Raw genomic sequence first — 26,333 nt, forward strand, 5'->3', positions numbered from 1 at the left:
CCCTCTAAAATGTTTATGCTGTGGTAATACATAAGTCACTTTAGTCATAGAAAATTACATATTGTTAATATCAAGTTAAAGTTGAAAGTCCCAATATGTTTTCCGGAGTAAACTGAAATCATCTTGGAACTTTCTACTTTGTTTGAGTTGTTATAAAAAGGTAAGCTTAAAAATCTATTTTTAAGCTTACCTTTTTATATATATACGTTAATTTTTGGGTAATGGCGGTCATCTGGTGTTCTGATGTTTTTAAAGATTTTCTTCATAAGATACAATCAGAAAAAATAATATTTGCAGTTAAAAAGTAACCTTGTTCACAAAAATTGAAAACATGATTGCAAAAGTTTATTAAGGTCAATTAAAAGTGAAAAATACTCAAATCTAAAATTACACCAGATATATTAATGTAAGAATTATCACCTCGCTGTATTCAGCTCATGGTAGCTCATTGTCATTGTTGTTGTTGTCATTGTATTATATAGTTCAAAAATGTTTTATATCAAATTTATAATCTCTTCTCGGAAAAAAAATTTATAACAGGATTTGACAAAAAAATGTTTTTTAAAACAGAATTCAGCAATGAAAAATAAAATTTAAAAATAAAAAAAATATATATAAATTTTTTCTTTTATAAGTTCAGAAATCACTTAGGTGTATCACTTAGGTGTATCACTTAGGTGTATCACTTAGGTGTATCACTTAGGTGTATCACTTAGGTGTATCACTTAGGTGTATCACTTAGGTGTATCACTTAGGTGTATCACTTAGGTGTATCACTTAGGTGTATCACTTAGGTGTATCACTTAGGTGTATCACTTAGGTGTATCACTTAGGTGTATCACTTAGAAAAAGAAATGAGTGCTGATAAAAGAGACACATAAGTGCAAATGAAGGCTATGAAGTATAAAAAAATTCAAAAAAAAAGAAGAAAATACAAAGTACAAGTTCTGTAATTTTGGTGAAAACAAGGCTTTGCATGTATACAAATCGGAAAAAAAGGGAACATATATTGCGCTTAATTAAATATACTTCTTTTAAAATTGCTTTAGACACTACTATAGACACTTACGAGTTTTTCGTATAAACAACATCGAAAAAATTATTTACTTGCTTAGGCTTTACATAACTTTCATCTAAACTGTACTTAATGACATTTACATACTTTTTGTATTAGCATATTCTGAATGAAAGCCATGGCTTATAAAGTATTAGCATATTCTGAATGAAAGCCATGGCTTATAATAGTAACACCTTTCATTAATGCTAGCATTTTTTTTTTTACATAAAGCTTGAAAATATAAAAATGCGCTTTCTTTTAAACGAAAAGTTTGCATACATTATTTAGTAGTTGAAAACTTAAACTATTCCTTTAAACAGTACCAGTACTATTTAAAAACTGGCAACTCCATAGTGAACTGTTTTGTTCAAGTTTTCCTACTGCGAGTTGAGAACTGCTTCAATTTAGAATCTAATTTGAACATCCATTAATCAATAATTGGTTAATTACTTTAAAAATTGTTTCATGTTTCCAAAAGAAAACGCCAATTTTTTTTTAAAAGGATTTACCAAAGTAAATAAAAAAATAACCGGTGGGGTATGCGCCTCATTGACAACAGTTTTTGTTAAAGTAAATGTTGTTCTTGTGCTTACTTTTTTTGTTGTAAAAAAACGAGATCTCTTGTTGTAATACTTAATGCGTCTTCCTAATCTTATTCGTAGTAATTTGATCCCTAAAGTAAAAATTTATTTAATGAATATGATGGGAAAACTAAATTTACTTACTGTTCTAGTATTTTAAGTTAATTGAGACTTTAAAAAATAACATAAAACTTTTTAAATGTGTCTCTGTTTTACTAAAACCTATTGAAACATAAGAAGTGTGCTTGTCTTTACAGAAGTTCAACCCAAAGCTCACCATTAAGTAAAATGTAGTAATTTAAAAACTAATCTATCAATTAAAAAATAAAAATTTGCAGACTTCATGACTTTAGTGTTAAAAATGCATTTTATCCGCTGTCCAACAACAAGAAAAAAAGAAGTAAATTGAGCCATTAGTATTTTTATTTTTGAAGTTCTGAAAACTTGTCAATACAAAAGTACTGTATGCTGTTACTTGGTTTAAAGACTAAGATGGAGAAGTTGCATTCAAAAGAGGATGAGCTATTGTTTTTACTTTCAACATCGACAGAAAGTATGACCAGGAAACAAATGAAAAGAAAATATCAGTTGACCAGAGATACGGAGCGCAGTCTAGTTCCTGTTGTGTGGTTTAGTTGTTATTATATTATTCTTTATTTTTATTCGTTATTATTCTTTAAAATGTGTAATACTAGGAATATCTTCAACAGTTTTTTAATTTTGATACTTTGATTTGATTCTTGCTGTTAAATTTCTACACCTTTTCTCTGGGAATATTATTTTATATACACCAAGGTCTCCTTAAGATCCACAGCAAAAAATTTTGAAATTTTCAAAGTAATTGTTTTTTTGTTTGTTTTTTTTGAAAATCATGTTTTGTCACTTACATTTTTTGTGCATTTGCGTGTTTTTTGATTTTGGTAAAAAAATTAACCCTTTTGATATATAACTAGGATATGTGTTTTTATAACTTTGTCACAATCTTTTTATTTAAAATGTAGTTTGTTTGTTTGTTTTTTGTTTTTTTTTTAACTTTCGGGTGCCTAGATATATTTCATATTTTTCTCTGTAGAGGTTTAATTTATGATTTTTTAAAGTTCCAGCACCTTAAAGCTAGAGAATTTTTGTTTTTATCTTTGTGGTAAACTTACTAACTATAAACAGGTCACATTAGTTTAGTAAAATAAAAAAATTAGCAATAGTTAATGCATGTAAAAAGTAAACGCTCTTTTACTATCAAAAGTTCATGTTATCTTTGACCTTCTTTTGTTGTTGTTTTTTTAATGACCCCCAGAAAAAGAAGTCCCTCATTCTCGTTTACGAGCATATATTGGCTTGACTTTGAATTAAAGTTGAATTATGCTTTAAACTTAAAATTTAAATCAAACGTACATAATCTATCACGTTCAGTTCTATTCAACTTCAATTCAATAAATGTCATGATTTAAATAAAACATCGAATTAGATTTTGTTGTTCAAACCATTTGGATACATTTCTCCAATTCGCACAGTCTTAAATTCTACTCCATTAATGAGGAAAACTTCAACTTTATTAAACCCATGATTGTTATGTTCTTGGCAACTATTTGCAATTCCTGCAGCTAGAAATGTTGTTTTATTTTAAAATAGACTTCTCTTTATACAAAAAATAGCTAAGCATCTTAAAACAGGCATGTAGAAGTATCTAAATTAAAACATATTTAATGGTTTTTTAAGACTATACAGCACTTATGAAGAGCTGAAGCAAACTGCATTTAATCCCAAAAAGCATTAGCCTTTAATAAAAAAACTCTATGTAAACGACAAGCCAAGTGAAACTTTATTGTTTAGTCTGACTCTGTCAACTGTGGCATTAACTTCACATTAGCGTTAATTCTTTTTTATTGGTGATCATTACGTAATTAGGAAGAGGAAAGTTTTTTTCATGCCCGTAAAAATGCAGTTTTAAAAATCTACCTCCGTTGAAATCAAGTATACGTTGACGCCTATTTCGTCCTAAACATGGTGGATTACATTAGCACTTTCCGCATGAAAAAAAGCAAACAGACACGCACACACCTTCACAAAGAAATATAATATGATTTGATAATCTAAAATACACCCGTTGTGAAGAATTAAACAAAAATTCATCTGATGAGTAAGTTGATGAGTAAGTAAATGCTATTAGCGAATCAGTATTTAAAAAACCATATAGAAGACAACTATTATCATAATTTTGACTTCTATGGATACAATCTTAACAACTAGTATATTTCACCGAGTACTAGGAAACAGATTCAACTTTTTTATTTTTATGCACTGTATATGAAGAAAAAGTCGACGACTTTTCGACTGGATAGCTATAATTGGTCACAACATCTAAAAGGTTAGCAACGAGAAGAAACAAGCATAAAATGAATGTCTTAATAGTTTTCCTCATTTTCACCTGCATGTTACTATTTTTGTATTCTATGGACAAGAAGAAAAAGTGAAAAAAAAAACAGTGATAAAGGTTATTGAAGTACTTTACTTAAAATCTTGAAAATCGGTGTGACATAAATGCGATTTTTTATTTTTAACTGACAATGTGTGATGCAAGTTAGTCAAAACTTTCATTCTAACTTAGTTAAGTTGAGTTTCTTAAGAAAAGTATCAAACAGGCTGTTAGCAAAATATGATTAAATGCTAAAGTGATTGCAGATTTTCATAGTGTCCCATAAACATTTATTATACAATTAGGTGATAGAAATCTGACAGCCTTGGTGTTAGGGATATAGATCAAAGATTAATGATTTCTTCTGTAAAATAGCTCAGCTTTTTAAGCTATTGTAAAATGAAATAAATTTAAGATGCTTTGTTTTCTTTCTCTTTTACATCTACTTTGGTTGTAAACTGAATCGCAACACAAGCAACTCGCTCTATTAGCAATCATTTCTACTCTCTTTATTTCATTTTTCATTATAAGTAACAATTATTTATTAAATAAAGGGGAGCCGCATTTTTATTTGTCAACTTTAAAATATCATACTCAGATAAGGAAAAATATGTTCTCACACTATGGATAATTTGGTAGTTTGCAAAGGTAAAGCGACAGGAAATACATTTAAATGGCTTTTTTAAAACTTGCTATTTATGCTATTTTGAAGACATAAATAAACTTATTTGCAGCAGGAATAAAATACATTTTAAGAGTTGCTATTTGAAAACTTGCTATTTTAAGACATGGTTTTTTTGTTTTGAAAGTTAGAAAATGTTTCAAGTTTTGCAAAATAATTTTGTATAAATGCCGATTAAGCTTTTACCAGAAATAATTTAAAAGTTTTCAAAGTAAGATTATCATAACCATTTCAAAATTACAAATGGCTTAATAATACTTATTGAAGAAGCTCTGATTTAAAAAGCAAAATAGCTAAAAATCTTTAGCATAATTAAGCTCACCCTTTAATATTGGTGACTTCTGATTATTGTTCGTGATAATTCAGTTGCTATAATGATCACTACTATTCTGTAATTAAGTTTTACTCGCAGCTTGAAAACATCAGTGCTAGATTCTTTTCATTTAGTGGCTTAATGAGATTCCATTAACACCATCAAAAAGATAAATGTGCCTCACATCTCTCGGTTATTCCTGGAGCTGCGGGCTGGTAAATTGCATAAGACTGACGCCAGAGCTTCCTCTGGAACAAACAAGATTTGAACAATGATATTTTCGTTCAGAAAATAATAATAATTCTAGTTTATATTTAGTTCGGAGGTAAAAATTTTAGTTCAAGTTTTTACTTAGTTCAATTTTCGTTTAACGAATAAAATTTTTATCTCACCTTATTTTAATGTAATATAATAGATAGATAATATCGGCATATATGATTAGTAGAAGTAAGACTCAGTGCTTTAGGCGAACACAAAAATGAGAAAATGTAATCAAGTGTAAAACGTTATATTATACTCAAATAGAAACTTAAAAAAGTTCTGCAGTTTGAAATAAAAGAAAGTCATTAGACAAAAACAAACGACTACAAATACTATTAACTAATGAATATTGTATTGACTAAGATTACTGACTCATGAATAGTTATTGTATTGACTTTAGTCGTACTCATACAATTTATACTTAAATGGCGTAGTGATTATAAGATTATATGCTTTTCTAGACTAGATGACAATTTCCAATGACGCTGACAATCTCAGAAACACCAGATGCACTTGCTTAATGTAAATTATTTTGAACAGATTTTTTCACCTCTGACGAAATGTATGCTTTTGCAGTCTCTGATTTGTGTATGCTAATCATCTAGCAGAGCTAATGCAAACGTGGGGTCAAGGAGACATGCGGCACTTGGCAGTGAATTAAAATTAGGACCGTTCGGCTGCAAAAAAACTGCTAACCGACGCCGTAGGTCAGCAAGCATTTTAGCTCCAATATTTTTGGCTTCTCCAAATTTCTCAAAGTGGCATCTTAAATTGAGTATCGAAGGTATAACTTTTGAGAGAGAAAGTCCATCCGTTTGGAGATTAACAGTTTCAATGGCAAAAGGCTCTAGAAGATTGACAAAATCTTGAAGCAATATTCATTTGCTATTGGCAAGTGAACCGATGTTTAGGTCATCAAATACATCGTTTATATGTCTTGATCTCCAGGAATCTCCGAACCATAAAGTAAGTGCTCTTCCATCTTGTAGAACAGTCGCTGATCACAGTCTTACCACTTTTGTTGACAACTTTTTTTGATTTTACAGAAGATTTGGGAATTTCGCCAACTAATCCGCGTGTCTTTAAAAGTAAGCCATAATATCTACCATCATATGCAAGTTTATTAACTAATTTATTCCATGTGCAAGGCATCACAATCTTCTAAATGCCACTTTTTTGACTTCAAGTCAACTTTTTCCTATTCTTCACTATTTGTTATATCTTCGTATTGATTCGGATCCATCATCTGCTCTTCAATAAGCTCATTTTATAATTCACTAAGTATATCTTGTACGGCTTGACTTCTCATTCCCAATAACTTTTTGCCTTTGACCATATCTGCTCCATTGTCCGAAATTACAAGCAATATTTTTTCTCCGAAAATATACCAATGTTTTAGGCATTTTTCAAGACAATCAGAAATTTGTTTACCTGTATGTGGATGTTTCAAAAGATACAAGTTAAGCAGAGCATGTATTGGTTTTTCAGATGTGCTAAGAAAAAAACAAACAGAAATTCTTAAAAAGGATGCAGTAAGACCTTTTTTAGTCCAACCATCAAGACATATTGTGAAACGCCTGCCTTCAGATATGAGGTCACGAAGTTTTCTTGTTAAAACAGTAACTTCTTCATTAAGTAGGCCGTTAAGTTTTGCAGATGCAGGCATTTCAAATTTAGGTTCTAAGGTATTAACAAATTTTCCAAAAGCTGCATTATCTACCAATGTAACTGGATTAAATGTTGCAATTATCGTGTGAAGAAGGGAGTTAAGCCAACTTTTATACTCATATGAATCTCTTTATCCTCATGTGCTTTGTTTCACTTAAATTCTTTGATTCCATCTGTTCAAGCTCAACGTGTACAGAAAGATGGTTTCTTCTTAAATGAAGCTAGAAAAAAGATAAACAAGCTCGTTTGTTTTAAAAAAAAATCAATTCATCAATTCATCAATCAATTGAAACAGAAAAATAAGCAAACCCTAAGATTTGTTGGGTTCTTTCCACAAAACTTTGCATTGCATTCTTTTTCACTATCTAGTCCTGCTTAACATACTGATTTGTCTGATTATGCATCGTAATCAAACTCCATACTGCACTATTTCTCTTTCTACCAGCAAATAGTTTATTCAAACTCATCACGTAGGTTTTCGTTTGTTAACTGCTTCTTGCGAGCTATGTTTAATAAAATAAAAAAGTAAGGTTAATATATTTATGCTTGAAGTCGTAAATCGAAATTTTGGAATGCAATTTAAAGATAGAACGAAAATATTTTCGTTCTACGATAATTTTCGATTCAGCTTTTATTCAGTTCGAATAATTATATTCGAACTATATAATTATTGCATCAAATAATATTTGAATAGTTATATAATAATAATTATGTATCAAAAAATCCAACTCGTTTGTAAAAATAGAACGAAAATATTTTCGTTCTATAATAATTTTCGACTCAATTTTTATTTTCTTTGAAAATTAAAAATTATTGCTTTTATTCAGTTTTCGTTCTTAAAATAATTTTCGTTCTCGTTTTCGTTCTAGTTCACGAAAATGTCACTTGAGTTGAAAGCTAAAGTCGTGAAAAATATCCTACAATCTAAATGTTAATCCTTATTGTTGGGGAACTTTATTACAATTATAAAAAGTTAGAAAATAGCCAAGTGCGTCGACAGCCAATTTTAAAAAAAATTCAAAAAGTTTACAAAAAATTCAAAAAAATTACTGAGCAGATCATAAGCCATAAACTTTTACTCTACTTTGTGAATTCTTTCTCACGGCGCACAGTGAGTCAAAATCCATAAAAAACGGCAAAAAACCCCCCATAAAAAAAGTATTGCTGGAAATTAATTAATTTGATTATAATGTTACTAAATACCACTAAAAGTCAATAATTAACTTTTTTGTGAACAATTTTCAAGATTTCACCAATTTATACGCCTTTTTCCGAGACTTATTTATGTTATTTTATTTATCGGAAAACTCGTTCAAAAAAATCCAGCTTTTGTGTCACTCTTTTAAGATTGACATGGGTAAAAACAGTTCAAAATTTAATTTGAAGTCATATGTTTAAGATGTTTGGCAACTACTAACAACATTTTTGACAATAAATTTTGTTTTTAGCTTTTCATTACTGAGATCTCAAAAATGTGTCATAAATTGATTTTTTTAAATTAGTTTAATTATAAGTTTAGTTTAAAAACTAAACGATTCCACTAGATTCCATGGTAGTTTTAATATTTTCCCATTAATAGGTATATATGAAAGCAGAAAAAATAAAAATCATTTGCCCAAACTTGCCCCAATTAAAATAAGACCTTTCAAATACTTCGGTTTTTTTGTGTTTTTTTTTTCGTTTTTAATTAAAACTTGCCGTATAAAGTAGCGAATATTAGTTCATTGCTTTCATTCATTACACAAATTATACATTTAGTTCCTATTAGTAAAAAAACTCATGCTCATGCAGATGGTGCTAATTATCAAACCTCAAAAACCAATATATGCAACGTTTGATGGCATAGTGCATGTTTTAAAATTAAAACTTTTGTATAAAATAACTTGAAATAGTTCATTGCTTACATTCAACATGAAAAGAATACATTTAGTTCCTATAATTCAAGAGTTAGGAACTAATCATGATAACTTACTCGAGGCTCTTCTACGTGAGTTTTGTAGACTGGAGGGTCTATACCATGAAAGTATTGAAAAACCTGAAATGATAAATCTAAAGAAAACTCTAATAATATTTAAGTGTAAATTCCGATCAAAGTTATGGAAGTATTCAAGAACCTTCTCAAGACTTTTAGAACACGAGCGAACTTGGTTGAACAATTACTGTTACTGTTAACAAAACTACTGTTACTGTTACTGTTAACAACTTGGTTGAACAATTACTGTTACTGTTACTGTTGAACATTACTGTTAACAAAAAAAAGTGTTGCATCAGGTTCAGGTAGAAAGTGCAAGAACTGGGAAGATTTAGGTGATAGAAGCAGAAGATCTAAGGTATTAATAAATAAATTAAATTCAACCCAGTTAAAAAAATAGTTTACAAGCTTAAATATTAAATATTATCTTGTTTAAGGTTGCCAAATTGGCTGAACATCCTGCTGAAGCATTGGCATTAGCTTCAATAAAAAAAGCCACTGGAGATCCTAGCAAAAAAGACTTCGTTGATCTTGTGAAAAGTGCTACAAACTCTAAAAAAAATAAAATCAAAAAGATAAATTTTTCGATAAAAATGAAAACCGAAGATGCCTTGAGCTTAAAAATTCAGTGTGACCTTTCTGATGAACAGTATCAAATTATTAGAAATTCATCGATAATACATAATGCAGATATTTATCCTTCACTTCATGAAATTAAGAATGAGAGACACAAATGTTATCCTGAGGGTTTAGTTGTGACAGAAACATCTGCTTCAACTTCTCTACAGGGTATGTTTAATCATACTCTGACAAGGATATTAACTTTTACGGAATGCCAAGACTCTATGAGAATGTTTGCTGAAATTGGGGGGAGGTTTAAAGGTCTACTTCATTTTAAAGGTGGTTTTGATGGTGCCTCCAGTCAAAGTGTCTATAAACAAAAATACACTGATACAAATATTGGTGAAGCCCAAGTTAATGAACAAAGTCTTTTCCAGACAGCTGTTGTTCCACTTAAATTAACCATCATGAACAAAAATGTATATAAAAAAGCCCTCTAGTACACATTACTGTAGACCCCTCCATCTCCAATATCAAAAAGAAACGGAAGAATTGATAAGAAATGAATATGAACTTTTAAAAGCAGAAATAAATAGACTAGTCAAGTTTGAAGTAAAGTTAGAAGTAGAGGAAAGCAAACTGGATACGACTATCACATTTAAGTTCAAACTAGATTTAACCATGTTTGATGGTAAAGTGGTTAATGCCCTCACTAACACTCTGTCCTTGCAATCATGTAATGTTTGCGGAGCTAAGCCCAGTGAACTTAATAACCCAGCATTGATCAGATCTAAACCAATCAATGAAAAAGCTTTATCTTTGGGTCTTTTTACTCTGCATTGCTGGCTCAGATGTTTTGAATATATTTTACATTTAGGATATAAATTAGACATTAAAAAATATTTTGCCAAATCCCCTGCTGAAAAAGCATTAGTAAAAAGTAAAAAAACGAACATTCAACTGGGGTTTAGAGAAGATCTAAGTCTTATAGTTGATATGCCCAAACAGAGTTTTGGCAACACTAACGATGGAAACACTGCCAGAAGAGCATTTGAAAATGCTGAAACTTTCGCTGATATAACGGGAGTGGCAGTAGATGTAATTATTAGATTGAGGACAATCCTAATAGCAGTATGCTCCTGTTATGAGTTGAACTCTGAAAGTTTTGGCCAGTATTACTATGAAACTACAGCTCTTATACTCAAAAACTATTGCTGGTATGTGATTCCCCCAACTGTTCATAAACTCTTGGAACATGGTGTACAGATATCTGAGGCATTAGAACTGCCAATTGGTTACTTCTCTGAAGAGTCACAAGAGGCTCTAAATAAAGAAATTCGCAAAGCTAGATTAAACCATACAGCCAAGATATCTAGAGAGAATATTATGAAAAACCAGTACCAATACTTGTTGATTAGAAGTGATCCTGTAATATCAAACACTTGTTTTAAAAAATACAAGGTTGAAAATGGAAAAACACTTAGCCCTGAAGTTTTATCTTTGTTAATGCTGTAATAATGAAATAAAGCCTTTTTATTAGTATTAGATTTTCTTTTTTTGTTTTCTTGAAAGAAAAATTAGATAAGATAAATATTTATTTTGTTTTTAAAATATTTTAACATTATATAATATTAAAATATTTTTCGAACCAGTTTTTCTTTTTATTTAATAAATGTTTTGGTTTGAGGAATTTAATTTTTTAAAATTAAGTCAGTCATTGTGCGCGTAAAAGTCTCTAACGCGTATACGCGTAAGTAGTACGAGCCTCAGGCACAAGAAATGTTTAGATTAAAAAATATGTGGTATTCTTTTATATGGTATTTTGGATCAAGGAATTCGATTTTTTTATTTAGGTTATATTTTACGCGTAAAAGACAGTTAAACGCGTATGCGCGCACCTTACGCCTCATAGGTACGCGTAAAAATTAATTTTAATGGAAAATTTAAATTTTTTGACCCAAAATACGATAATATTGATGTATCACATAATTATATATGATAGTTATATAATTTTTGCCGTTTTTTCACCTTTTTGACTCACAATGCGTCGCTAGAAATTAAAAATAGTTTTTCATTCTTTTTTAATTTAAACCAGTTTTTTAAATTATCTTTGTAGGTTAGACGGTACAAGGATAAAAATTCTTTTCATTATGAAAGTAATGACATTAATTAGTTTTTAGGCAGTTGTGTGATTGACTACTATAGTCAGTAGTATTATATAGTATACCTTTATTATGAGCAGTAATAATTTTCTTGATGCTTGAAAGGCAGTTATAACTAACCTTTACGTTGTTCCGGTTAAAAAATTGTGAAATTTATGACCTTTAGGAAAGCATTTATCAATTAAACTAAAAGATATCTCTTCTACGTTTATACAATATATACAATAGCTTTAACAAAGCTATAAAATTATATACAATAGTTTTAAAACAGCTATTCAAGTTGCACTTATATGTTTTAATTCAAAGTTCTACTTATTTTATTTTTAGGGAAATATTTCATTTTATTTTAGTTCTATTTGATTTAAAGATCAACAATCATGGTACGATTACAACTAATGGTAGATTTTTGAGGGAAGTATTTTTAGCACATTAGTAGAAGTATTACAATGTACATAGCATAATTTAAGTAAATTACAATATATTACGTTAATAAATAAAGTACCACTTCTTAGCTACAACATATAAAAAATCAACTTAGCCAAAAAAATCTCTCTGCCACGAAGAAATAGCAAATGAAGCAGTAGCTTGTAAAACGCAAGACAACTTGTTATTTTGTACGCAGCAAAAATGGAACAGATCCCAAGTTCTTAGCAAAGTTTTTTTAAACTAAAATTTTTCTTAAAAATTGGAATCAATACAAACCCCATTTTAACAACGTCTTACATTACTTATAAAGAAAAAGGAAAAAAGAAAAAAAAGTATTTTTAAAGTGCTACTAACAATTTGTGACTTAATTTTTGGACTTTGGTTAATTTCTTTAAAACCCATTTAAATTTACTTGAAGCCATTTGTTCGCAACAAGAATTGAATAAATACCAAGTTTTCAGTTTTCCCATAAGAGATGTATTTAATTGATGTCGGAAACATTGCATCGACAGCGCAAGATGTCGTCCACCAGTTTTTGCAACTTTGAAATTCCATATTATTTGCGTTAAACCAATCCGGTTCATTAGCTGCAATAAACAATGTAAATTTAACCTTATTTTGACTAAATTATTTATTTTGATGTATAAAAAAGCAACTAATAAAAAACTTACACAGTAAATTTGATTCAATTATGGTTGTAATAAAATCGTAATTATATTTAAATTTTATTTACTTAAAAATAAATTTTGGTATCAACTTTTTTTTAAATTTTTATCGAAGTAGAATTAATTGTATCTGAAATTCAATTACTGATCCAGAGTCTTTTAAGAAATAGTTATAAAAATAATATTTACTTCTTCTACTAAAAAAATAAAACAATTAAGTTTACTATTTCAGTAAAAAGGTTTTAGATGGGCATAATATTGTATTTTACATAAGCATAACAGCTTCGGTAAGATCTTTGAAGTAGGAGTTACTCAAAGTTACAAATAGGTGAGGGTTGATAATAAACAATTATAAGTATGAAATGCCCACACTTGTCATGCTCGTTATTGCTAACTTTTTTAAAATATGATAAATTATTAGTATTTGTTAATCATCCAATACCATCACAGTTTGTTAATGGAACTGAGACGGTAAAGATTTGAATACCAATGAACTAAGTCATACTGGTGCAGGAAAAGCTAAAGTTTTCAAAGATCTCAAAACATTTACTCTTGACTGAAATAATAACCCTCTTGAATGGTCTGAAAGCAATTTTTTATATTTAGGTTAAGATCAATAGAATAGAAGCCATTTTTTTAGCACCAGCAGTAATCATGATTTGGGTAAATGCATTTTATTTTATTTGCGTTGCTTGCTGAAGACTGAGAAGTGAATGCCTCAGTGAAGAAATAGCAAAAACCCACAGATTAGAAGTAGACATCAACATTTTCGGACAGATGTCCAGAGCAAATTAAAGACTCACGTAGATGAGTAAATTCAATTGCGCCTAAACGATAAACACGCATCAGATCGACATACAGTCCTCACATAATCTTACCTAATAATCTGAGTCATCAATATTATCCCAAATAAACTTTGTTTTTCTTATATCCCAGGTTCAACAACTTTATATACATATAGTTATACTTAAATTTAAAGCTCATGATAGTTTAATGACATTGGATCAAGTTTGCGGTTGACTTGTTTTCATCCTTATACTGCAACTCCTTGTATTTTGTCAATCACCGTATAAAGAAGAGTTAGATAATTTTTTGGTGTAATTCTAGCCTAATTTTTACGTTTCTAACGTAATATCCCTATTCTTTTAAAAGTTGTTCTTTCTGATCGGAAAAATTTTCTGCTCTGTGTAATTCTAGCCTACTTCTCTTTGCTGTAGCCTTGTCTCAATATTCGCTTTCCTGGTATCAATATTTGTTTTAAAGTTTATCATTTCAAATCGGAATATGCTTCGTCTCGGTGTGATTTTGGTCCAATTCTTCAATTTCTGCCTTAGTCTCAATATTCTTTTCAAAGTTTTGGCCTACTATCTTTATTCGTTTTAAAATTAACACTTTAATTGGATTATCTTTCTGCCCAGCGTGTTTCTTGTCTAATTTTCTTAGTTCTTGTTGTTATACGTAAGAGTCGTATTGTAAAACGAGTTTAATTTATTAATATATTATAGGAGTATTGTTATACAAGTATGCGATAAATACAAAGAAGAGATATATCATCAGAGTATATCACAGCTAGTGGTAGAAGAATTGCTCGAGTCTGTTGTTGTTTGACAAGTTACTTCAATCACGCTATTTATACATGTTAACCAGGAGGACAATAATTGTATGTTCCACATTTATTGTTATATGACGATTTGATTACCGCAACAGTTCTAGCCTAGTGTCAATTATCTTTTTAAAGATAACTTTTCTGTAGGAAGTTTTCACTTTGTGTGATTCTGGTAAAATTCTTTAATTTCCAGCCGTGTCTCAATATTTGTTTATAAGATCTTGTCCAGTATCACAATTTGTTTTAAATTTGACATTTCTAATTGGATTAAGTCTCTCATTAGTGTATTTCTAGCCTAATTTTCTTAGTTTTAAAAGTTGTTTTAAATAGTAGCAATAATAATAATAATAATAGTAACTTATGAGAACATTAAGCAAGTTTAACATATGGTAATAGCAAACAGGCGAGCTACTATTGATGAAGTTGCTTGTTCTCGTTGCCTTTCAAATCATCTATAATGAACTTGGCTTTTATAAAGTCTGCACAAGATGGGTTTAAAAGCAGCTTGCTAAAAAGTACAATCGTAAATGTCTGTCAACGTTTGCTTAATAGTTACAACGATGAGGGCAATTTTTTTAAGAAAGATGATCTCTGGAGATAAACATGGGTCTATCATTATAAGCCAGAAATGAAGAGACAGAGTATGAAGTGGAAACATCCTTTCAATTAACAGTGTAAAACACATTGATTTACTGGCCATTTAGCTGAAGCCAGCAGTTCGTACCAAACATTGAGGCCTATTGTTGAATACAATTTCTTTGTCGCAAGACAATCTACAACCACACACGGCTGCTCACACCCTTAAAACTATTAAGCAATTAAGATTTGAGGTACTGAAACACCCTCCCTACAGCTCAGATCTCTCCTGTTTCGACTATCATATTTTTGGACCGCTTAAAGATGGATTACGAGGTTAGCAATTTACTATGGGTGAAAACGTGAAAAAAGTGGTGCATAAATGGTTACAGGACTAACCAAAAACTTTCTTCTTGGCGGGAATATTCAAGTTTGTTGACCGATGGCCTAAGTGTGTTGAAAAGCAAGGAGATTGTAGAAAAATGACGTATTTATTATATATGTGTTTTTGTTGTTAAATATATTGATTGAAAAATATATTGATTGAACGAAAGTACATATAATTTCTTACTATTCGTCGTATATAGAAACCTATTCATTAATTCAGTAAGCAGAATACCATTTATCATTTTCATACAACTGACCTACTGAAATATTTTTACTATTTTATTTAATATTTTCATACAACTGACCAACTGAAATATATTTACTGTTTCATTTAATATTTTTGTATAATTATTTTATTTCTTTATTTGGAAAATTAACCATTCATTGAGCGTTAAAATCTGTCTTTTTTTACAACATTTATTATTTTATTTATTTTGTAACATTATTTTTAGTAAAAATACATATCTTGTAGCAAAATGAATATATAGATTGTTTGGTAGCGCGGTTTATGCTTGCGAATTTTTTTTTTCAAAAAAAAGGAAAGAAATACTTTGATTAGAACTCACATCCTCTTGAACTGTAGCTTGAGTACCTGAACACATAGTTGTCATCTTTTGAGCCAACATTTATATTGTAATACATGGTGCTAAACGTCAGATCTTCTTGAAATGTGTAATCAACCCTCATGTCAGTTACAAATGCATTTGTTATTTGGTTCAGCTTTTTTAAACCAATCCATTGTTGATTTATTAAACCAAAACCATTTTCATAAGCATCATAGCTTTTTGCCCAGAAGTATGAGTCCCAGTTGGCAAAGCGAGTCATCAACGGAATCCAAACTCCTACAAAAGGATTGAATGAATGAAAGGAAGGAATAAATGAATACCATGTCATAGACGTAAAACGTCGTTTACTTTAGACGTAAAGTCGTTACTTTAAAGACGTTTACTTTAAATAGACGGCCTAATGTAAGTATTTCATAAATTTAAAATTTACCACCAGCGTTTGGTTTTACCGTCGATAGCGAATAATGATAAATAAAGATAATAAAGATTTTATCAGTCTTCTAAGATAAAATAAATCTGATATCATTAACCGGTTTAATTGAAAATTAGTGCGCAATATCTTCAGTGGTGAAAATGATATGATGAAGGTGTTTCAGCACTGTGAGTACGCTAGCTCCAAAAATGTATGTAACAAGATGCTATTTATAACCAGTTAACTAAAATCAATTGTCAATATTTTACACACTAACAAACGAAAATGAAAAAGCTCGAAGTAAAACCATGTAAAGGGGAGGAGGTTACAAAAAGGGGAGGAGCTTACGGGTGGTGGGGTTTGCAAGGGTTTGGAGATAAATAATCTGATATGACGAGATAAAGAAAAATTTAAGAAAAAGAAGGAAGACTGAAAAGGTAGTTTTATTTTATATTAGCACCACAATTATATCACTTCTACACTTTATAGTTTTTTACATTAAAACATACCTTTTATGCTTGGAAGTGTTTGGGTTGAAAAAACAGTCTCAAAAGAGCATCCAATACGATTGTTGTCATAACTACGGTTTCCGTAAAGACAAATGCATTGATGATCCTCTGCAATAATTCCACTTGCGCGATATCCATTTCGAGTTGGGTTTATAGACTGATAGTTTTGGCATAAATTAACGCACACAGTAGAATCATACGGGGCATAATAACGGTTTGATTCCTTATAATGTATTTGACTATTACTGTAAGCTATGGATAATATACAATCTGTGGAAGATGTTTCTGAAAGTAATATATAAAACTAAAATTTTTATTAACTAAATTACCATAAAGTAAAAGTAGGTAGAGTTAAAACTCTACCTACTTTTACTTTATGGTAATTTAGTACAAACATCCTAACTTCACCTAAGTTAACAGCTCCTAATCAAAGAATTTCTCAAAGAATTTTCCAGCTCGTAACTTAGAATAAAACAATCTAATGTTGCGGAAATTATAGATTAGTTTTTGGACTTTTAAAACAAGAATAGTAGGAGAAGGACTGTTATGGTTTCAGATATTCTTAGTAATAAGTTGGTTTTGTACAAGAATAGTTAAGGCATGTTTTGGGTTGAGCTTTAACTTGATTAGGTTTTAAAATGGAATATTCAAGGTAATATTATTAGGTACGTATATTTTTGCAATAAGAAATTTTTAACAGGGATTTGATTATGGTTGTATTGTTACCAGTTTGAAAGAAGTTTGTTAGTGTTGCAGCTGACTAAATCTTTCTTCTGGTTGTGTTGAGCAATAGTTTGAGTAGATCTTTTTTGACTTTAAAAGCGACCAAAATGGTTTAAGATATTAAATTTAAAATTAGTTAATAAAAAGGTTTTAGCTTTCTTAATGACAGCTTTTGATATTTCATAAGAAAAAATAACTCTAAAAAAAAAATGTTGTACCTATTTTACAGTATGATCCTGTGTAAGAAACCTCATTATTTTCTATACTATTTACGCATTCGCAATTTTTATCCCAATATAATAGCGTGTCGACATTGTTGTCAGTTTTCTTTGCATTTGCACACCACGAAGCACAATAGCTCAGCTTTATGTCTACATAGGTAGTACCTCTTAATGCTGAATTTGATTGCAGCAAACAGCTTTGCTTAATCACTACGAATATAGATTTAAAACTTACTTACCAAATATAAATAACTAATTTAATTTTTTTTTCTTTGCACTTTTTATCAAAACGTTTACAGTTTGCCACGTTTTTAGATTAAAATTATGGTCACCTGGATTTTCTCGTTCTTCTTTGTTGAAAACGCAAACTGTCTGAAACAAGATGCCACTTGGGTTGATTTGGAAAATACCTGTTATATTAAACCCACGATCATAATGTTCTTGGCAACTTTTTGCTGCTCCCGCAACTAAAAAACAATTTTATCATTGAGTTAACTTTTATTTCTTAAAAAAGTAACTATCAAAAATCACATGAAAAATATTAAATACAATTTTATGTTTATAAGTGTGGAAGTTAAGTGCAAAGAGTATTGCTGAAGCATGTTTTTTCCCTCGATCTGCTATACTTATGTAATAGTATAGCAGAAAGCTTTTAAAAAAAAAACTTACCTCTAGTGCAGTTGCATACATGCTGACGCCTGTTATTTCCAGAGCAAGATGGGTTGCAGTCACATTTTCCGCAAGGGTTCGATGTTAAATTGCAGCTATGTGAACAGTTCGGCTATGAAAAAGATTGAAAAAAGATTAATTAGTTAATTAGTTATATATATTTTCAACAATTTACGTAAAAGTTTTTTGTTAAGTAAACAGATTTTTATACATACATACATACATACATACATACATACATACATACATACATACATACATACATACATACATACATACATACATACATACATACATACATACATACATACATACATACATACATACATACATACATACATACATACATACATACATACATACATACATACATACATACATACATACATACATACATACATACATACATACATACATACATACATACATACATACATACATACATACATACATACATACATACATACATACATACATACATACATACATACATACATACATACATACATACATACATACATACATACATACATACATACATACATACATACATACATACATACATACATACATACATACATACATACATACATACATACATACATACATACATACATACATACATACATACATACATACATACATACATACATACATACATACATACATACATACATACATACATACATACATACATACATACATACATACATCAAAGTTGCATAAACTTTGAACTTACCAGTGTTGTAGAAATAAAAAAAGCTCCATCTGATATAAAGGTTGTAGGAATATAACTAAAAAACTGACAATGGAAGATGGTATCATTAAAGACTTCGACACCTATTGATTTGCATGAAGCAATATTGTTGTAACATACAGTAACGCAGTCTTGATAACTAGTGTGTATTTCAAAGTTGTTTGGATTTATGCCACCAGTAACTTTTTTGTTTTTATACACTGTAAAAGAATATGGAGATGTTGTCTTTTTCATTGGGTAGCTATACTGCGTCTCCGAATCGGTTAGCTTAGCAATCAGAAGTGACAGGCATAAAAGGTATGAATTTTTTGTCATTTTTGTGTTCACTTTTATGATGTAATGTTTTTATTATTGAAGATTTCAATTACAAAGATCAAGCGGTAACATGTTTGTATCCCACAAATTTATAGATGCAAATAAAATGTTACCAGTGACTTCACATTTGTCTTATAATGATAGACTATTTTGTTGAGTCAATCACATCAGAAAAGGTTGGTTTTTGATAACTTATTGATGCTTTAGAAAAGTTTATTCATTTTTTATGGAATAAAAACACGGTTTTAGTGAGTTTAACGAATTAAATATTGATGAAATGGGAACTAAAAATATTTATAAACTGAAACAATTCTCAGTTCGCAGCATGCAAAAAGAAAAAACACTGTATTTTTACAGAACTGACGCTGCGTTAATTCATCTGAGTTATTTAAAGCAATAACTTTTAATCAAGTAAATTGCGCGAGATTTTTGTAAAAATAAAGCGCTTTTTAAGTTTTCAAATTTTGTTTAAAAAAAATGTCACTTTAAAAAAATGTTACTTTAATGAAAAAGATACAAAAAATTGATAAATCATGTTGCCGAAATTTCAGTTTTTGAGTTTTTACATTGTTTACGCCTTTATTTCATAACTATAAAACTTAAGATCATTTTATCGAAAAAAAAAGGTTTTAAACTGTAAAGCTAAAGTTAACTTTTTTAGGACTCAGCATTCTTTTTAAATTATGAAGGTCCTTTTGTTACTTTTATTAAGATTTTGTTTTTTTGTGAAAAGCTGTTTAATGTTTTTCACAAACTCTACTTTGCAACTTTTTAGAGAAAACTCCAATCAAAGGATTTTTTAAGTTATATCATTTAGATAAAACAAACAAGAAGTTAATCAGCGACGCTTGCAAAATGCATCCCAGTTTTCTGTTGCATTTTTTCTTTAAAAAACTATCCAAAGCCTAAAAAAAGATAAGAAAAGTAGTTTAAATAATAATTTTTATGTCGCTATACTTAAAGCTAATTTGGCTGAATGTTTCTCCTAGTACCAAGGTTAAGTGGAGTAGAAAAAAATATCAATATTTACGTGTTGTTTGTTATGTCGATTTTTTTGAAATTAACAGTTATTACTTAACTGCTAAGACTTACCGTAGAAAGGGATGTTGAATACATACAAATTTGTTCTAATGTTCTAAACATCTAATTTAAAAAAATTATTTTTATAACAGCTGCAACTCATTTTATAACTAACCCTTATCTAGATGCAAACTTGCTCTTTATATCTGCCGTGCGAGGTAGAGTCGTTTGTGTCAGGAAATGTCCGGAATGAATAGATATCTTTTTCCTTATAAAATTTTCTCAAAAGAAACTCATCATTAACTTTCGATTTTAAATTGAGTGGCAACATCTCCTTTAGTGGTAATCTCAAAAAAGCTCTAACGTAAATAGTTAGCCCATATGACTGCGCAACTCGATTAATCAGTATTGCTTTAAATCTGTCTCAGTTTACGTGGCTTAAACATAGTTTCCCCTGTAATACATGTCCACACTGTTCCTATCCAAACAATTATATCTTAATTATAAGTAATATGGTATTTATTGTATTTTACAGTGCTACTTCTGCTACGTATAAAGGATGTTTACTCAGCTCTATTTTCCAGGTTATTTATTTAAAGATAAAATTTGTTTTTTGGTCAACCTTTTAGATTCCAAAAACAGATTTTTACAGCCATAAACATTTTCAACAGAAAAATTTTTTATTAAGAATCCTCAAAACTACTAAAATATGTTCTCCTTATAAACATCAGTTAACTGATGAAAGAAGATTTTTGATAATCTCTGTAATGCTACAACTATAAAAAAAACTGAAATATTTTAAAGGGCTGAATTTCTCAGTACCGTTAACCTATCCTCTTTGTCAGCACTTTTTTTCTAAGATAAACACCAACATGCTTTTTATTTTATATTATTTTATTTAGTAAGCTTTTTGAACTTACTAAATAAAATTACTGATTGTAACTAGCAAACTAAGTAATTTTCTATTGCTCTTGTTTAACTCAATTATCTTCAGTAAAAAAAACCAGGTTTTTATTCGAAAGGAGGTTATTTTTTCCCTCTTATTTGTTTCACAAATTAACACTGAAAGTAACCTTGAAAAGATATTTATGCTTTCTGTTTGCATTTTGTGAAGAAAATTTTTTGAGCGTAAGGGCTTACTCCTAGTTTGTTGCACATATTGGTACACTAAAACGCACAATAGTCAATATGTTGCAAGGTCGAGTCTACAGAGCTGCTGAGGTTTTAATGGCTAAAATTACAACATAATTCACCCAAACAGGAAGTTACTTTACTTCAGAGGGTTTTTTCACTTTCTACCAAATTGCAAAGTTAATTACAATTAATGTAACTTATGTCCCTAACTAAGTTATTTTTTGAAAATATTTGACCCAAGTATTCTATGATCGCTAAGATATCAATATTGGTTTAATTTAAAATGACAAGAATGAGATTGTGCTGTAAAAATTTAAAATAACTCTATTTTCCTTCATAAAAAGTTATTTTGTATTCATCACAATGGAGATACTAGGATTATTTCAATCTTGCTCTAAAGAATACTTTTTTTTGGGCGCAGCGCAGATAAGATATACAGTGCAAGAGAAGTAGTTTGATGAGTTTTTTACGACTTGTGCAATAAAATTTTGTTTTTTCTATTTTTTACGTATTTAATTGTCATGAAATACAAATAAATATGAAACATTTATATGTATTTGGTGATGTATTTTATCAGCAAAACTATAAATTATTTTCTTTTAAATGACAAAAAATAAGTTATGAAACTTTTACAACAATTTTAATGAGTTTTGAATGTTTCATTGTTCAAACTCAAGCGTTTAACATTTTTAATTATTTTACATATTGTTTAATAGATGTCTCTTCCTTCTGCTTCCAAGTACATTTATAGTTCTGTCGTTGAAAAATTGATGGATTTCTTGGTTAAAATTCATCAGCAGTTAATGCTGGACAACCAGATCGGCTCTTCAAAATTTCACTCACTTAAATGATTTGAAAACAGGACACAATTTGAAAACAGAAAACTTGGACAGAAAAAAAATCAATTCAGAAATATTCTATCTAAATGTGGAGCATTTCTTATTAAATAGTGAGTGTAGGTAAAAACAAGTTTGTACAACATTTCAGTATTTTCTATATGGTTTCACTATATTAAATACTGAGAATTATAGCTTGCATCTCTTTTTATTATCCCTGCACATACATGTTGCAAACACCCTTCTTAAAATGTCCCCAACTAAGGGGCTACCAGTTGCTACAACATCACCAGTCTTGAACAACTCCTTTATCTTTTTAAAAAGAATATATTGGCATAGATAGCATGAGATTGGATATGAAAGTTGTGACTTATTTATTGCCTCAGTATCAACATTTTTAAGGGATCTATTTGAAACTTTAGTTTAAACATCTTTTTGATGCATTACGAATTTTATAATAATTGCCGAAAAAAAAACATTTTTTTTTTTTTTTATTTTGGGGGGGGGGGGGGGGTGTTTCTAGAGCTTTTACTGAAGAAAGATATTTTTTCTTGTAAAGTAAAATATATAAGTAAAAGACATAAGTTTGGTTGGACTGTAGTTATTATTAACCTTTTTTTATTATTTTTTTTTTCAAAAGCCTCTAAAAATCTAAAAGCCTTTTTATTCGAAGGTCGTAAAATATTCTGGATAAATATTTCACCATTTTGAAAGAAAATAAATTTTTAACACTAAAGTAAGCAGGTTATGGTGATAAATTTAGTATACACGAAAGTATGTAACTGCTCTTAAAATCTTTAGGATCTTTTTGTAAAAAAAAACAAAGCTTAAGTTTGAAGACTTGCAAAAACTCGCATTGGCCATGCAAAACTAAAACTAAATCCCCACACAAATGATATATTATTAAATAATAAAGGTGGATCAGATTTTTATTACTTAGTTATGCCGAACTTTCAGCACGAATTTGTTTTGTGATAAATTTACTTACGATGAATTTTCTTATAAATTCATTTTTTTTATGTAAAATTAGAAATCTATTTTTATACGTGTTATATATTTTATATATATATATATATATTATAAATTATATATTGTTGTCAATTAATGTTTAGAAAGACCTTAAGGCAGGATTATCCAACATTGATGATTGCTATCTATTAAATAATGATAACAAACTTGTCTTGGAGAAGCTAGTACTGAAAGTAATAAAATCATGCAAACAGCATTTTTTTATTATGAATTATCAGCCATTATGAATTACCTCCCAGTCCAGTTGGATCTTGGTAAACTGTTTGGCATTTGAATAAATTTAAACATAATCTTTTTCTTTCTCTTTTTAAAGTTTTTTAACCTTAATTAAGTCTGTTCGCTTAACTCAAACAGTTTTTCTTTATTTCTCTTTGTTTTGATACATTGTGCAAATTTTACTGAACGTCTTTTGATAGTGCGCATTTATAATTGAAAGAGTTAAAGTTATTAAGAAATAATTTCAAAAACATAAAGTAAGATTTAATTATAGAAATTTAAAAGTGTTAAATAAATAAACGGCGTTTTTATTTGTTGCTGTTACGTTGTTATTGTTATTTGCGAACTTCCAATGTTTTAACACTATTTGCAAGTCAGAATCAACTTTTTCATTGAAATGATTTAAAACAGATGCTTTGAAAGAAATTAGTAGGGGAGACTGGGGCTAGTTGACTCGGATTTCACTCTATAAGCTCTGTAGCCCTAACGGCACATTTTTTCGAAAATATTAAAGTGTAGTCCCAAAGAGTATGAATTTGGGTAACTTTTAAAAGTTGCATTCATTTACAAAAAAAAATTCTTGGGGCCTTCCCGAGCCCTCAAAAAAAAAAAAAAAAAAATTGCGCCAACTTACCCCACCACGGGGTAAGTTGCTTATACTCAAGGGGTAAGTTGACTCACAATAATAAAAATTAAAGCTTAAGGTCCTATTTATATGTATTTCAATATTATTTTAACCCCCCATCCCTTTTTTTTTTAAAAGAAATCATAGCTGAAATATACTTTTATCAATATCATCAAACTTTTGGGTCATTGTAATATTTTAAGCAAAAGAGTAATTATAATTAAAAAGTATAATTTAATAAAAAAGTGAAAAAAAGTGAAAACAAAACAGTGTTCTCAATTTATGGTTATACAATAAGAATTAAAACGTGTACTTTTTTATTATTTGAATATTTTCAACTAATTGAGTTTCAAATCAGCTAGCAGCAATTATTGCAAATGAAAAATAAAGAGTTTTTGATTATGCATGACTTGAGAGCCCAAAAGTGACATTGGGTGCATTGAACAGATTTATTCTGGTTTACTTTTAGAAAACATTTAAACACAAATCAAACAAAAACACTCCTATTCTACAGAGCTATTTGGACAATTCAAACTTTTTCCCATTAAGTATATACTTCATTTACTAGTTGATCTTTTACTTATCTTATCATTATCTTTATTTAACTTTTTTGTTTGTTTTCTCTCTTCAATTGCTAACTTTTTCTTTTTAATCTCAGGCGATAGAACTACAGTTGACTCTGTAGATGCATCGTACATCATTATTGCTTGAATATCATGATGTGGTTCTGTATCTTTTGAGCAACCAACTTCTAACATGTCATTCTCTGATATTGTAAAGTCAACATCAGCTACCTTACTTATATTTAGCGCTGTACTTTCCACAGCACAGTCTTGTTTGGAGCTGGTCTATCTGTGGTATAGGCTGGCATAAAATTGTGTTTACTAAAAATGTTAACATTTAGTGGGAAAATTCCTGTTTTTGCAAAACCAGCCTTGATATTATTAGGGGTACATGCTAAAGGAAATGAGTTACTCACAATACCTGGTATACTGTAAATAGACATTGTGGAACCAGGGTGCATTGTCATCCATGCATCGCAAACTGTGTTAGTGTATTTTTTAAAAGGTCCAAATACACTTCAATCTAGAGGTTGAAGTTTGTGGCTGTAATGAGGAGGAAATGAACAAACTGATACCCACATTTTCTTTAAAGTAATCTAAAGCCTCTACTGAAATATGAGAGTCATGATTGTCTAATAGGAACAAAACGGGTTGTTCTTTTGTACTTCTGGCATATTTGACAAAATGATAGGAAAACTGCAAAAATAGAACTTTGGTAATCCAACCAGTTGGGTTTGCAGCGCCTGGACTTCCATTAGAAGCACCATTTAAAAAATAGCTTTTAAATTTTCACACGAGGAAATATGAAAAATGGAGGAATTGAATTTCCACTTGCAGAAACAGCAATTGCCACAGTTACTAAATTGCCTCTCTCAGCAGAAGTAACACGCCCATTTTGTTTAAAACCTTTTCTTGCTACAATATGATCTGGAGTTTGAACTGTGGTAATACCAGTTTCATCCATATTCCAAATATCTCCACTTTCTAACTTTAAACAATTAAGAACAATTTGTAAATTGTTGTAAAACTTTTGAACGTATGTTGGATTAAAATTGGAAACACGTGCTAGAATTGTTGCCTCAGGTTTTCTATTTGACAGTTTTTTGTGCCTTTTGAGGTAAGCACTGAACCAGTCCTCTCCAGCTGCTTCATTTTCACTCCAATTATGAGGCATTTTTATGCTATTCGCTTTTCCATACTGATAAGCTAGTTTTCTTACTTCCTTAGGAGAAAGTCCATAATAAATATCAGAAGCTTTAGTCAGATATTGTTCCAACAAATCTTCTTGTAAATCAGAAAAGACCTAAATGAACAATACCAATATTAAAATAAATAACACTATATATATGCGCGCGCGCACACACACACAATACACAGTTATAAAATATAACTGCTATGTTCTTTAACA

At 29.6% G+C, this 26,333-nt stretch overlaps 3 protein-coding genes and 1 pseudogene across 5 annotated transcripts; 2 read left to right on the top strand and 2 right to left on the bottom strand.

Moving 5' to 3' along the window:
- The first annotated feature begins 8,886 nt into the window (after positions 1-8,886).
- Positions 8,887-10,008, top strand: LOC149888400 (uncharacterized). Its single transcript, XM_090087539.1, has 3 exons — positions 8,887-9,131; positions 9,212-9,305; positions 9,385-10,008. Exons 1-3 carry the CDS (start codon positions 8,887-8,889, stop codon positions 10,006-10,008), a joined length of 963 nt encoding a protein of 320 aa, XP_089943665.1.
- Positions 10,009-10,189: 181 nt separating this feature from the next.
- LOC149888401 (uncharacterized) lies at positions 10,190-11,023 on the top strand. The gene has a single exon (XM_090087540.1). The coding sequence runs from the start codon at positions 10,190-10,192 to the stop codon at positions 11,021-11,023; it is 834 nt and encodes a 277-aa protein (XP_089943666.1).
- A 1,045-nt stretch (positions 11,024-12,068) lies between these two features.
- LOC149888402 (uncharacterized) lies at positions 12,069-19,872 on the bottom strand. Of its 3 annotated transcripts, none has more exons than XM_090088440.1 (7): positions 19,170-19,868; positions 18,431-18,542; positions 18,094-18,228; positions 17,759-17,971; positions 16,818-17,102; positions 15,897-16,172; positions 12,069-12,683 (listed from the first exon to the last, which is right to left on the bottom strand). In XM_090088440.1, the coding sequence occupies exons 1-7, from the start codon at positions 19,500-19,502 to the stop codon at positions 12,505-12,507; spliced, it is 1,533 nt and encodes a 510-aa protein (XP_089944566.1). In that variant the 5' UTR covers positions 19,503-19,868; the 3' UTR covers positions 12,069-12,504. The 3 variants fall into 3 exon arrangements, with proteins under 3 accessions (XP_089944566.1, XP_089944568.1, XP_089944567.1); XM_090088441.1 differs by having other exon boundaries at positions 12,545-12,683; positions 15,881-16,172; positions 19,170-19,870; XM_090088442.1 differs by lacking the exon at positions 15,897-16,172 and having other exon boundaries at positions 19,170-19,872.
- Positions 19,873-24,613: 4,741 nt separating this feature from the next.
- On the bottom strand, positions 24,614-26,206 carry LOC149888403 (uncharacterized; annotated as a pseudogene).
- Between the last annotated feature and the right edge of the window lie 127 nt (positions 26,207-26,333).

The sequence above is a fragment of the Hydra viridissima genome, unplaced genomic scaffold (genome assembly GCF_058129835.1).
Source record: "Hydra viridissima isolate aposymbiotic clone 2 unplaced genomic scaffold, HvirCarnegie_v1 scaffold_5, whole genome shotgun sequence".
Lineage (NCBI taxonomy): Eukaryota > Metazoa > Cnidaria > Hydrozoa > Anthoathecata > Hydridae > Hydra > Hydra viridissima.